Source organism: Osmerus eperlanus, chromosome 5 (assembly GCF_963692335.1).
Source record: "Osmerus eperlanus chromosome 5, fOsmEpe2.1, whole genome shotgun sequence".
NCBI lineage: Eukaryota > Metazoa > Chordata > Actinopteri > Osmeriformes > Osmeridae > Osmerus > Osmerus eperlanus.
The window spans coordinates 3,835,071-3,849,622 of NC_085022.1; the positions used below are offsets into that span (position 1 = coordinate 3,835,071).

At 51.6% G+C, this 14,552-nt stretch overlaps 1 protein-coding gene across 1 annotated transcript; it reads left to right on the forward strand.

The window, feature by feature from the left end:
• Nucleotides 1–1,904: 1,904 nt before the first annotated feature.
• On the forward strand, nucleotides 1,905–13,974 carry kcng4a (potassium voltage-gated channel, subfamily G, member 4a). Its single transcript, XM_062461171.1, has 3 exons — nucleotides 1,905–2,185; nucleotides 2,424–3,065; nucleotides 12,173–13,974. Exons 1-3 carry the CDS (start codon nucleotides 2,078–2,080, stop codon nucleotides 13,049–13,051), a joined length of 1,629 nt encoding a protein of 542 aa, XP_062317155.1. The 5' UTR covers nucleotides 1,905–2,077; the 3' UTR covers nucleotides 13,052–13,974.
• The last annotated feature ends 578 nt before the right edge of the window (nucleotides 13,975–14,552 follow it).

Sequence of the window (14,552 nt, forward strand, 5' to 3'; positions counted from 1 at the left end):
ACTTCAATTTGTCTTATCTGTCGAGCCCAGTGTCTGTCACTAGCTCACCGGAGGAGCGTGTTCTTGATAACAACCGCGTGTCACAAAAACACTTTCTTCAATTAACTTTCCACTCGGCGAAGCAACCCTCCCCTCCGCCGGGAGTTTTCTTACCAGCCAGCGATCCTATTAATAAATAGTTTATAATTCTCTCCTCCCCCCGCTGATCGAAATGAAACACCTTCACAACGTGATTTATGGAATCCCCGTACGGGCCCAGTAGAACTTGAATAAGTGGATATCCGCGGCTCATTAGAACTGCGAGAACTTTAGATCACAGCCGTCCACTATTTTAGAGGTGTAGTAACGACACCCCTCTAGCTGGTTTCAGCTACACTGCAGACATATATTATGCGCATTTTAAATGCATAGTTTGTGATCAATGTTATGGCTGTAGGCAAAAAGCTGTCGTGTCGTGTTGCGGGGTAGGCGACTGAAGGCTGCAGCAGGCTTAGGTGCCTACAGGCTACTGCGAACACTCAAAGCCTGTAGTTACTCATTTGAGCGTGTTAAGAACGTGTCTATGCTACTACAGTTATCTTACATTCCGCTAACATTGAGAAAACTAAAAGTTCACAGCTTACAATCTTTACATTCACTCGCAGCCCTGATGTCATAAGTCTTCAGTGTCTGTCAGAGTTGATCAGGGTGTGTGGCGGCCTGGTGTGTGTCCGTGTGTAAGACGGGGAGGGAGAGGGTTGAGCTGTTATGTGATGTGAAGTGTTTAAGCCATGAAGACTGCAGTTGTTTTCTGGTCTGTGTCCACTGCTGGTGTCATATCTCACATACTGTAACATAATAGCTATCGCCAGTGGCGGTTCTACACGGGGGCCTACAGGGGCCAGTGTCCCTGTAAAAATGTCCCTGGCCCCCCCTGTGCCCCCCCTGAGCTGACTGAATAATATATATATTTTTTTTTTCTAGTAGTCATCATGAAACGAGGAAGGGACATTGCAGCCTTTTTTGCCCCAGTAAATAAAAAAGTGAGAGAAACATATCAAGGTATTGAGAGAGCTGAGGAGCTGGAAGAGGGAGAGCCAGAGCCGTTTGTACGATAATGTGAAGCAAAATTAAAGTATTTAATATTTAAATATCATTTGTTTCAGTTGTTTAATGTGCCCCTCTGGTTAAACACTGGCCCCCCCTTGGCCCCCCCAGTAAAACTTGTCTAGAACTGGCTATCACAACTATCATAACTCATGATAGAGTTAAACCAAATTGCTTACACCCCATCCATACACAGACCTGAGACCAGACCTGAGGTCCTCCTTCCCCACAGAGAGGCTTCAATCACAAATTGTGTTTTAGTTTGTTTCAACTCTGGTTTATCCCTCTTTTAAAACAAAGATAACATTCAAAATAACATTTGAGCTCATTTATGACACAATCGCATATGGGACCCACTGTATGTGGCAAACCAAATGTTATGCATGTGTGAATGTGTGATGTGTGTGGGGACCATTTGCATATTTTTGGTTTCTCAGTGTGTATAAAGTCTGTGCAAGGTTTGTCAAATCAAACGCTCCCTCCAGTGTCTCTCCAGGTGTGGGGCACAGCACTGTCCTGTGGGGAGTACTTTGTATGTCTATCTGTTGCTGCCGGAAACTCGAGTCTGGAAAGGAGGGGGAGGAGTTTGCACCACTGCAGTCTCGTTGAGATTCTCGCTACTGTAGCTCTTTTCCCCACTCCTATTTTGATTTTCTCTCTCTTCCTCTCTCTTCCTTTTTCTCTCTCGCTGCGCTTGTGTGCTAATGTCCCTTTGTCTCACCATACCTCTCTCTTCTCTCACACCTTCCCCCCCCCCTCTCTCAATCTGACCCCCCCCCCTTTTCTCAGAGCCTGCTGTGTGATAGACCAGGGCAAACGGTCATGCACTTCAGGCAACCAAGCCTGTGAAGCAGCCAGCCAGCCAGTTTTAACCAGCCAGCTAGCCTGTCTTCTAGCCTGCTAACCAGCCACCCAGGAAACCAGTCCTTCGCCTTACTGGCCTGCTCAGACTGTTCCCTTCCGCCAGCCTTTTCTGATCCCTGATGCCACCATGCCCATCATCAGCAATGCCAACCATGACTTCAGCAACCTGTCAGTCAGTGATGACAGCAGCCTGGACCGTATCTTCACTGAGATACCCGAAACAGAGACAGTCAAGGTGAGGGACAAGAATGACCACTTGTATCCCTAATACAGATTCTGATTTTAAAAACCACGTCAAACACATATCGGTACCATTGTTTTGATACAATCTTCTCCTATGGTATCATTTTGTTTGTTTGTTGAGCGACTTACTGAACAGGTAAACAGAGAGTAGACATTAAGAGCTCAATAAACCAGAAAAGCATTCGATCACAGGAGTTCAATGAAGCGTAACTCCGTCTCCACATGTGCAGGGTGTGTACTACAAGAGGGTCCAGTTCATCCGGGGCCAGGGGGAGCTGGGAGCGGTGGACCACCAGCTGCTGGCGGTGATCAATGTGGGGGGAAACCGCTACACCTTCCCCTGGAGCACACTGGAGGAGTTCCCCTTGACCAGGCTGGGCCGCCTGCGCTCCTGCTCCAGCCCAGAGGACATCGCCCGCGTCTGCGACGACTACGACGAGGCGCGCCGCGAGTACTTCTTCGACCGCAGCCCGTCGGCCTTCCGGGTCATCCTCAACTTCCTGGCGGCCGGGAAGCTGCGTCTCCTGCGCGAGATGTGCGTGCTGTCGCTCAACGACGAGCTGACCTACTGGGGCGTGGAGATGACCTACATGGAGCGCTGCTGCAAGCGGCGGATGTACACGCGCATCGAGGAGGTGCAGCAGCACGAGAGGGTGGAGGAGGAGCGCAGGCAGAGGAACGCGCTGCAGCGCCCCGAGGTGGTGGAGACCAAGTACCGCAAGTTCATGAACCGTCTAAGGGACATGGTGGAGAATCCCCAGTCCGGCCTGCCAGGGAAGATCTTCGCCTGTCTGTCTGTTGTCATGGTGGCTATTACCGTGATCAGCCTGTGTATCAGCACCATGCCCGACCTAAGGGAGGAGGAGGCGAGGGTGAGTCTGGATTCGGAAACTGGTGTGAAAATTTGGGTGTTTATAATGGAGTGTGGTTTCCACAATAGAGTGTGGTTGCGTGTCTGTGTGTAAGAGAGAGTGTGTGAGACAGTGTGGCTTTCTGCAAAACCAATTGCCCTCTGGGGACAAATAAAGTCGAAAGTTGAAGTTGATGTGTGTGCATGCTTGCAGGTGTGTGAAACAGATGTGTGGTCAGATGCTGTTGGGGTTAGAATTACAAGGGTTGAGGTTAGGCTTAGGGGTCAGGGATAGCATGGCTTTGAACAGGAGTGAATTGTCGGTCATCACTAGGATAATAAAGCAAGCCTGTGTGTGCTTGCGTGTGGAAGACACAATATGTGTGCACGACTGCACGTACTTGCAGGTGTGCAAGAGAGACAGTGTGTGCTTGTGTGCATAAGAGATATGTATTCTGCATGTGTGCTGCTGACATTGGGTGTTCTAGAGAGAAGTTCATTGCTATCCCCCCCAAGGCTGCCTTTTTTGGCGTTCATTTGTCACCTTTACAGTGTTTGGTTGTGTGTGTGTGTGTGTGTGTGTGGGTGTGTGTGTGTGTGTGTGTGTGTGGGTGTGTGTGTGTGTGTGTGTGTGTGTGGGTGTGTGTGGGTGTGTGTGTGTGTGTGTGTGTGTGTGTGTGTGTGTGTGTGTGTGTGTGTGGGTGTGTGTGTGTGTGTGTGTGTGTGTGTGTGTGTGGAGGAGGGGGGCGCTGATTCACGATGACTAGGTGATTAAGCACATTGCTGCAGGCCAGGGGAATCCATCCTGTGGATGGATGTGCTGTGAAAAACAGTGGTGAGGTCAGTCATAATGATCCCTATGCAGTAGTCAGACACTGCTCAACACGACTGCTGGTTCTGTTTAGAAATGACCCCTCACTCTCATTGGATTGCCCTGCCACAAATGTCAGGTGGACACTCTCATAATTTAAGTGTGTGGTGTTTGTGTGTGTGTAAGAAACAGATACTGTGCATATTGAATGAGACACCTAGAGCCAGATAGAAGGAGAGAACCAGATGAAGATAATAACTGAAAAAATACTGCGAGACAGACAATGTGGAGACAGTCAGACAGGCAGACAGCCAGACAGGCAGACACTCAGTCAGACAGGGAGACAGTCAGTTAGATAGGCAGACGGCAGACAGTCAGTCAGGCAGACAGTCAGTCAGACAGGGAGACAGTCAGTTAGATAGGCAGACGGCAGGCAGACAGGCAGACATGCAGAAGGCAGACAGGCAGACAGGCAGACGGCAGGCAGACATGCAGAAGGCAGACAGGCAGACAGCAGGCAGACATGCAGAAGGCAGGCAGGCAGAGGGCAGGCAGAATGTGTACATTATTATTTACCTGATCGGTTCTGTGCTTTCCTTTCTGGTTTTCTCACTCGCTCTCTCTCTCTGTCTCTCGCTCTGTGCCCGTAGGTAGAGGTATTTGAGACTTTGAAGTGTGTGTGCTGTGTTTTATAGGGGTTGGGGGCAGTGGTAAGAGTGTGTGTGTGTGTGTGTGTGTGCAGGGGTGAGAGAGTGTGCTGTGAGGTGTGTCTGCTACTAGCAGAATGATGGAGGCAGCCTGGCGAAACCACCCTAATGTCAGCACACACCAGGGAATAATGAACTGAGCAAACACACACACACACACACACACACACACACACAGAACACACACACAACACACACACAACACACTCACACAACACACACACAACACACACACACACACACACAACACAACACACACACAACGCACACACAAACACACCGGTGTTGGAGGGGGTGGGGGTGTTTGCAATGTGTGCGTTGTCCAGGCACTGGGATGCCTGATTTGCATTTCTTTGCACATACAAGTGTGTTTGTGTGTCTCCGTGTCAGTGTTAGCAGCTCATGTGTTTACCTGTACCTGTCAATGAGCTGCAGTGCAGCAACCTGCAGGTTCAGCTAGCCAGCATAGTCAGACCAGCGGTGGGTCATGTTTAATTCACACTGGCTGACTTGTCTCTGAGTCTTTACTATGGAAACGGGTTTGACCACTGGCGCACACCTCATATATCACAGAGGGAAAGCGAGGAACAGAGGGAGGGAGGAATATAGGAAAGGAGAGAGTGACCATTGTCCATCTTGTCCATCTCAATGTAGCTATTTACTTAGGTTGTTTTTGTTTCGATTTGTTGTTTTCTGTTCTTGACACTTTGTTGTTACCACATGTTCCGGACGATACAGACTGTTGTTCCTTATGTTGTTTTTGAATGGTGTTGTTGATGTATGGTTGTCTGTTATTGTGCGTCTTGCTTTGGCAATACGGTTGAAATGACTGTCATGCTAATAAAGCTGAATTGAATTGAATTGAGTGAGAGAGAGAGAGAGAGAGAGAGAGAGAGAGAGAGAGAGAGAGAGAGAGAGAGAGAGAGAGAGAGAGAGAGAGAGAGAGAGAGACTGAGAGAGAGAGAAATACAGAAAGAGAGAGACCATTTCTATACATTTGAAACACACCGCATGCCTCTGCTGCATCCCTTGTTGTGTATGTGTGTGTTCTGTGTAGTGGGCTTGGTGCCTGGAGTGTGTGTGTGTGTGTGTGTGTTAGAGACAGCAAGGCCCCTTGGTGCGTTCAGGAATGCAAATCCATAAACTCCCAGAGAGTAGACGCAGTGTGTCTGTATAAACCTACTGCCTCAATAAATGACTTAAACCAAACACTCACCAGAACATACACACACACACACATACACACACACACACACTCACCAGAACACACACACATACACACACATACCCATACAAGCGCTGCGCTGAGCGCAGAGCTCTGACAGATTAAATGAGTGTTTGGATTGGTCCGGACAGGCTGTTCTCAGTCCGGATGCTCTCTGCCAGAAAGGAGAACCATCTCATTTAGGTCCTGCCCGGAGAAGGTTTGGGTACAGTTGAGAATGGGCTCTACTTGGAAGGGATGTGCTGATACTCTGCAGATGTTTGCAAGTGAGAGAGGAGGAACTTGAAACTCTTCTTTCTGATTAATGTCTCCTTTTTTAATGACGTCTAAATGCGTGTCTCTCCTAACAAGTAGTTGTTCTGTTATTCAGTACACTGTAAACACCATGAAGAACCAGTGTCTGTGAACTGTCATTTATGTTCCATAATTAGCAAGTGTTGATGCCTTTCTGTGTTTCCCCAGTCCTCAGATTCCACTGGCTAAGACTGACACTGCCCCAGACCCATCTTAAATGCAAAAAAAACTGCCTAACATTTTCCATTTGATAGAGTCTAAATTGATGAGGGGTGATAACAATTGCAGTAAAAATGCAGCTTTCATTCTGTGCCGTTGTTAACAGTGAAATGAGCTTAGTGACTGATGGGACTGTGTACGGCAGAAAGCAGTCATTTGAGGTCAAGTTATCAGATTGGGTTGGGGCTGGGATAGGGGCTGGGGCTGGGACTTGGGCTGGGGCTGGGATAGGGGCTGGGGCTGGGGCTGGGATAGGGGTTGGGGTTGGGGCTGGGATAGGGGCTGGGACTTGGGCTGGGGCTGGGGCTGGGATAGGGGCTGGGGCTGGGGCTGGGATAGGGGCTGGGGCTGGGACTTGGGCTGGGGCTGGGATAGGGGCTGGGGCTGGGACTTGGGCTGGGGCTGGGATAGGGGCTGGGGCTGGGATAGGGGTTGGGGCTGAAGTTAAGGCTGGGGTTGTCAGGGGAAGCAGGAATGTGAAGTGACAGAAGGCAGTAGACACTAGGTGACCTGTCATGGCTTCTGCTTCCTCTCTTCCACAGGGTGTTTATCATGAGAGAGAGAGAGAGAAAGAGAGAGAGAGTGAGAGAGAGAGAGAGAGAGAGAAAGAGAGAGAAAGAGGGAGAGATAGGGGGAGAGAGAGAGAGAGAGAGAGAGAGAGAGAGAGAGAGAGAGAGAGAGAGAGAGAGAGAGAGAGAGGGGAGAGAGATAGAGAGGGAGAGAGAGAGGGAGAGAGAGAGAGAGAGAGACTTTGACTTCTAAATATACCTTTATTGGGCAGTTAGAACTGCCAGCTAACCAAGCAGTTTTACCACACCAGCCATCCCTTATTCAAGACAAAACCATTTCACTTGCTAATTCCACAACATTTAATTTCCAATCAAACTAAACCAAAAACAAACCAAAAAGATAGAGAGAGAGGGAGAGAGAGAGAGAGAGAGAGAGAGAGAGAGAGGGAGAGAGAGAGGGAGAGACCGATAACGAGAGGAAAAGGGAAACAGGAGGAGGGATAGAAGAGGAGGAAGAGGAGTCGCTGCAGTGTGCTCCTGCCGGGTAAGACAGCGTGAGGAGGAGACACGGGAGCCAGCAGGAGGATGGTAAAGAAATACTGAGTACCATAGAGGTTGTGCCATTCTAGATAGTGAGCGTGTGTGTGTGTGTGTGTGAGTGTGTGTGTGTGTGCGCGAGTGTGTGTGTCCACGCACGTACACAGACAGCTCCTGCCTGTTTTTGTATTCAGTGTCTATGCTGTATGGTTGTCAAGTGGCATTTGGAGAGAGCACTGCAGAGTGTAATGTGTCTATCCTGCCCAACAACTCATACAGTACACACACACACACACACAGCTGCTTTGAGGTAAAGTTATCTCATGAAGGTGACCTTGGAGGTGGCGTTCCACGTGCGGTTGGTGTCTCACTCTGTAGTGGGAGAAGAGCAGAGACGAAGGCAGTCCTCCCCTCTTGTCTCCTCCCAGCTCTCCCAGGGCGCTTGATTTCAGACCAGCAGCCCCCCTTCCCCCACCGCTACGTGTCCCCGACTAGCCACAGGATCCCATCAGAATCACATTCCGCCGCGAGTCAGCCCGAAACAAATGCACCCCACACTCAACCTCCCAACCCCTCTCCCTGCCAGCTATTCGAGCTGTAGTCACTGACCTAACCCTGCTGTCGAGCCCAGACTATTTGAGTGAGTTTGTGTGTGTGTAAGACACAGAGATAAAGATATAGTGTAAAGTTAAAAAATAATTTTAAAACATGGATACAGTCCTCTCTCAGCAGAAAGTGCCACTTTGTCAGCATGGGTAGGAGCGTTTTATTGCTTGCTATAGGAAAGAGTGTGTTATAAGAAAAACAGAGACTTATGACGTAGACCACATGTTCTCCTTGTCAGATCATCTTTATCTATTTCATCTTCTCCACAAGGTCACAATAAAATATGGGTTCACCCCGGCGTGGTGAAGGTCCTGTTGAAGGTAAACATGATTGATGGGCTGGGAAGGTTTTTTTTTCTTCTTTTTTCCTCCATTTTCTCTGTTCCTCCCCCAAGCCCTCCACAATCTGCCTCCAGAGGGAGTCTGGGTAATGATCCAACTTCATGATCGCGTCAAGCCAGACTGGTAGCATGTCTGAGAGAGATAGGGATAGAGAGAGAAGGACACAGATAGACAGAGACATGCAGACAGACAGACAGACAGACAGACAAGGAGACAGACAGACAGGCAGACAGACAGACAGGCAGACAGACAAGGAGACAGACATGCAGACAGACAGGCAGACAGACAGACAAGGAGACAGACAGACAGACAGACAGACAGACAGGCAGGCAGGCAGGCAGGCAGGCAGGCAGACAGATTGGAAGACAGACACACAAACAAACAGAGGAAAACAGACTCCAGTCTGAAAAACATGAATCACATCCATCACAACTTCCTTACTGTATACACTGTGTGTGTGTGTGTCTGTGTGTGTGTGTGCTCTCTCCTCTGCTCTGCACCAGAGCCCTCTGCTGTCATATTTCAGACCAACTTCAATGAGAGGAGCTACTCTTCCAGTCTCCTCTGAGACTGCTACTGTACATGCGCGCACACGCACACTCTCTCACTCACACGCACGCACACTCTCTCACACGCACACACTTTCACACACACACACACACACACACACACACACACACACACACACACACACACACACACACACACACACACACTCTGCAGTACTGTCAGACGTGCTGCTAGGTTGGGAATCTGTTAGCTCATGGGGAGAGCCAAGCAACAATAAAGGCATGGCTGAAAATGACCAGAGAGGGGAAGTCAGAGGACTGAATAAGAAAGCATCACTGCGAGGACAGAGAACCAGAGAGAGATTAAGAAATACGAAAGACAGACTGGGTGTGACAGAGCCCATTCCACTGATGTATCTGAGTTGAAGATGGGCAGACACAAACCAGCTGACGGTTTTGGGAGAGACAGAGGGAGGAACAGAGAGAGACAGTCTCAGGAAGGGGGAGTCTCTGGAGGGGAGACTTACTGTAGGTTTGATACTTTAGGTATTGCATGGAGTGCAGCCTCTCTATGCAGCATGTCTGTTTTTTTTGTTTTTGTTTTTTAATGATTGGGTCGTGGAGCATAGTCTTCAGAGTCAAGCCAGAACTCTATGTGTGTGTGTGTGTGTGCATGTGAGTGTTGGTTCCCACGGTTTCACTTGGATGTTACCCTTATCATCATTCCACGTCTCCTAGGCAGAGTCTCTCACAACCGATATGCAGATAGGTTTACACCGAATCTTCCCTTCACCACGGCACAGAGCTAAATTATTCAGCACCCAGCTGAATTTTAAACATCGTTCTTTGAACCCGAAGGCTTTTTGTGTTGAAACCAAAGGCTTACAAATGAAAGGCCAGATCTCTCTAGGAAGCCCCCCGCGGTGTGCGAGGACGGGTACAGACCTCTCAGGAAGGGTTAACCACTTCATGGCTGGAGCTGAGTTAGACACCCCTGGATTCAGCGGGACTTCTCCGCGTCCGTGACCTGTTGTGTGTCTCTGGGCGGTGTCGCCGCCATGTTGTGGTCGTCCTCTGACGGTCACAGCAGCTCTGATCGTAATGCGCTTCTCTGTCAGGCTAGACAGACGACGCCGGAATGAGCCGTCAGTTACATTCGTCACGGCGAGAGTATAGCACCGAGAAAAGGTCGTAAGGAGAGAGCGAGAGCGAGAGAGAAAGAGTGAGGGAGACCGAGAGAGGGAACGGGAACAAAGGGGAAAAAAAGCTAGGCCGCGATGCAGACAGAAACGAAGGGTTCGAAGGGAAAGAGCAGAGCCGGGAGGAGGACGGCGAGGGGGAGAGCAGGTCGAGGAGGAGGACGGCGAGGGGGAGAACAGAGCCGGGAGGAGGACGGCGAGGGGGAGAGCAGAGCCGGGAGGAGGACGGCGAGGGGGAGAGCAGAGCCGGGAGGAGGACGGCGAGGGGGAGAGCAGAGCCGGGAGGAGGACGGCGAGGGGGAGAGCAGGTCGAGGAGGAGGACGGCGAGGGGGAGAGCAGAGCGGGTCGAGGAGAGGATGAGGAGAACCGGGAGGAGATGGAAGGGAGCAGGGGGACGGGAAAGAGGAGAGGATGAGGAGAACCGGGAGGAGATGGACGGGAGCAGGGGGACGGGGAAGAGCGAACGAGGCGGAGTGAAAGAGCATTTGTGTGAGCGATGAGAGGACAGCGGGGACGAGTGGACGTGGGCGAGAGATGACGTCGGGGGGAGGAGAGACTGTGGGTGTGTGCGTGCGTGATGTATGGAGAGCGAGAGAGAGAGAGAGGGAGGGAGGGAAGGGTGGGAGAGGAAGAATGAGGGATGGAAGAAGAGCGAGGATGAGGGATGAGAACCCCGGGCACGGGGAGAAGTAGGGACAAACAGAGAATGAGATGAGAAGGAGGAGCAAACAGGCAGGCTCTCAGGCAGAGAGCAGGGGAGAGAGAAGGACAATGGGAAGCACAGGACCGGAGAATGAGGGATGTTGAATAGAAGGGGGAGAGAGAGAGAGAATGAAAGAATGAAATGGGAGTCAGCACGGGGGGGGGGAAGAAATAGAGAGGAAGGAAGGAAGGGATGACCGGATGGAGAGATCGATGGAGGGAGGAAAGGATTGGACCACGTGTCCTGGCGTGTGCTGGCGTGTCCTGGCGTGTCCTGGCGTGTCCTGGCGTGTCCTGGCATATTCTGGCGTGTCCTGGCGTGTCCTGGCGTGTCCTGGCGTGTGCTGGCGTGTCCTGGCGTGTGCTGGCGTGTGCTGGCGTGTCCTGGCGTATCCTGGCGTGTCCTGGCGTGTGCTGGCGTTTTCTGGCGTGTCCTAGCGTGTCCTGGCGTGTCCTGTGTCAGGGGCGTATGATGCATGCTCCTGGGCAGCTGGAGGTCATGGTGGCCTGGTTGTCCAGGTGCCCCGCCCTTCCCCCCCCAGCTGTGATGGAACTGTGAGCCTGGCTAATGACCTGATAGTCGGCCACTTATCCAGCCATGAAGCCCCACACACAGGAGCCGCCCCACTATGATTTATCACTGACTAAGTGATTGTCTAAGCCTTTGTTTTTGCCCCCCCCCCTCGCGCTCTATTCCCCCACTCTCTTCTATCCTCATCTTTCCTCTGTCCTTCTCTCTCCCCTCTCTTCTTCTCTCTCCCTCATTTTTTCTCTTATCTGTCTCTCTTCTTTTCTATCGGTCTTCTCCCCAACACAAGCTCTTCTCCTGTCTGGCCCCCAAGTGGTGGAACCAACTCCCCACATCCATCAGAGACACCGACTGTCTCCCCACCTTCAAGAAAAGGCTCAAGACGCACTTGTTCCGGGAGTACAGCGGTACTTAGGAATGGTTTGCGGGACCCCATGTTAGTTTCCTCAAGGATCACAATGACTCTTGCTTAGAGCCTTGCTGCTCTTGTTGGTTAGTGGTAACTGATTTAAATTGTTGAAATATGTTTTACTGTTGCTTGCTTCTCTACAGGTACACTTGCACTTATTCATGTTTAATTGTAACTTGTTTAACTACATGCTCTTGTGGTTCTTCCCTTTGGCACTTATTTTGGTTGTTCACAATATGTGCTTCATGTTTTGGCTACCTGCAATGTTTTTTGGGGGCTATCTTGTTGTTATCAGTGACCTATGCACTTTCACATCCAAAGCTCTCTCTTGGAAGTCGCTTTGGATAAAAGCGTCTGCTAAATGAATAAATGTAAATGTAATGTAAATGTAAGTACGTACGTGTCCTTAACAATACTTGCTGCTCTCTGTCTCTGGTCCCCTTTAAAACATTTTCCAACGTTCTCTCCTTCCTCTTTCCCTCTCCCTCCCTCCCACGTACCCCCTCTCCCCCCGTGTTCTCTGCCTCTCAGGGTGAGTGCTCCCAGAAGTGCTACAACATGTTCATCATCGAGACGGTGTGCGTAGCCTGGTTCTCCATGGAATTCGTCCTGCGCTTCATCCAGGCGCCCAGCAAGCTGGACTTCCTCCGCGGGCCGCTGAACGTCATCGACGCCATGGCCATCCTGCCCTACTACGTGTCCCTGGTCGTGGACGAGGAGGACCCGCTGGAGCATGAGAGGCCCGGGGGTGGGAAGGGCTACCTGGACAAGCTGAGCCTGGTTCTGAGGATCCTGCGGGCCCTGAGGATCCTGTACGTGATGCGTCTGGCCCGACACTCCCTGGGCCTGCAGACGCTGGGCCTGACGGTGCGGCGCAGCACCCGGGAGTTCGGCCTGCTCCTCCTCTTCCTGTGCGTGGCCGTCACCCTCTTCTCCCCGCTGGTCCACCTGGCCGAGAGCGAGCTCACCGGCGTGCAGGACTTCAGCAGCATCCCGGCCTCCTACTGGTGGGCCATCATCTCCATGACGACGGTGGGCTACGGGGACATGGTGCCGCGCAGCATCCCCGGCCAGATGGTGGCGCTGTCCAGCATCCTCAGCGGCATCCTCATCATGGCCTTCCCCGCCACCTCCATCTTCCACATGTTCTCCCGCTCCTACCAGGAGCTGAAGCAGGAGCACGACCGCCTCATCAAGGAGGAGTGCGCCGAGGCGGCGGCCGCTGCCGCCGCCACCTCGGGCGAGCTGCAGGACGTGGCGGGGGGAGGGGGGACGGAGGGCTTCCCGCCCCCCGGGAAGCGCCTGTGTTTGGACACGGAGAGCACGCGCTCGCTGGAGTCGCTGGCGGGCAAGGTGGAGGAGACTCCGAGCAACAACAACGGGCACAGCCTGCCGGCTGGAGCCTTCTAGAGACGGCGCTCTGCGACGTCCCTGCAGAGCGCCGCAGACGGACCCGACTCAACGAGACTCTAGTTTGCTGCTTCACTAGTGTTCCTATTCCCTCCTCTCCTCCTCTCCTCTTCTCCTCCTCTCCTCCTCCTCTCCCACTCTCCTCTCTTCCCCATGGACTTACTGAACTGTGACAGCCCTGTGCTGGTATAGACCAGGGACATACTCTGAACTTGAGAGACGTGAGAAGGTGCATGTTAAGTCTGGGACAGGGCATGTGCGGAGTGGAGCAGTGACCCAGACAGCCACCAAGCCCACAGCACAATGGACAAGTTCCCCAACAGCCATAAATCAACCACACCCTCCACTTCCATGAACATGCAATAATATTCCAACCCAAAGCTGTTGTTTCCATCTCTGTCTGTGACCCTTCACCCAGCTTGGCCCAGCCACCATCTAATAGGGCTCTATCCAGTCTCCCGCCCTCTTTATAACCAAGACATAAGGGGGGAGAACTGATCTGACATCTGACTTTTAGTTGTTTTTCTTGAGAAGCTTAAGCCATACTGTACCGAGACCGTTGAGAGACTGTTGATTGGTTCAAACGCTCAGTAAAGCCCACAGAGAGGCACGGATGAACTGAAGCGATTAATCCTTCCTCCCTCCCTCGCCTGTCCTCTCTGGGTAGACAAACAGACAGGCAGAGAGGCAGACAGCAAGACAGGCAGACAGGCAGAGAGGCAGACATGCAGAGAGGCAGGTAGGCAGACAGCACAACAGCAAAAATGAAAAAAGGTCTTCCATGCTAGAGCTTTCAAAATAATAGGAAGGAAATGAGATAGGGAGGTAGATAAGGAAATAGAAAGATATGTAAAAGAAATAGAAGAGCCATGACCATAAAAAAAACTTTGTAAGGTTACAAATAAACAAATACTAGTAATCTCTATGATGTCATGTTTTTGTGTGTTTCTGGGAATTGTCTTAATCTGATGATGCAGAGACAAAAAAGTTGCACCCTTTCATGTTGTCTCTTTCAAACATGCCACCCACGTCCACCTACGCATGAAACACACATGGACGTCAGGCTGCATATCTGTGTACACTCCTTAACCCCGTGGCACTGGCCGGGTGACCTTTAGCCTTGCAACAGGTTCTCTGGGAGGAGTGGACATAGGTAGGGGGAGGAGTCAGAGGGAGGGGAGGAGCCAGTGGGAGGGGAGGAGTCAGAGGCTGGAGAGGAGTCAGAGGGAGGGGAGGAGTCAGAGGGAGGGGAGGAGGCAGAGGGAGGAGTCAGTGGGAGGGGAGGAGTCAGTGGGAGGGGAAGAGTCAGTGGGAGGAGTCAGTGGGAGGGGAGGAGTCAGAGGAAGGGGAGGACTCAGTGGGAGGAGTCAGTGGGAGGGGAGGAGTCAGGGGGAGGAGTGAGTGGGAGGGGAGGAATCAGTGGGAGGGGAGGAGTCAGTGGGAGGAGTCAGTGGGAGGGGAGGAGTCAGAGGGAGGAGTCAGTGGGAGGGGAGGAGTCAGA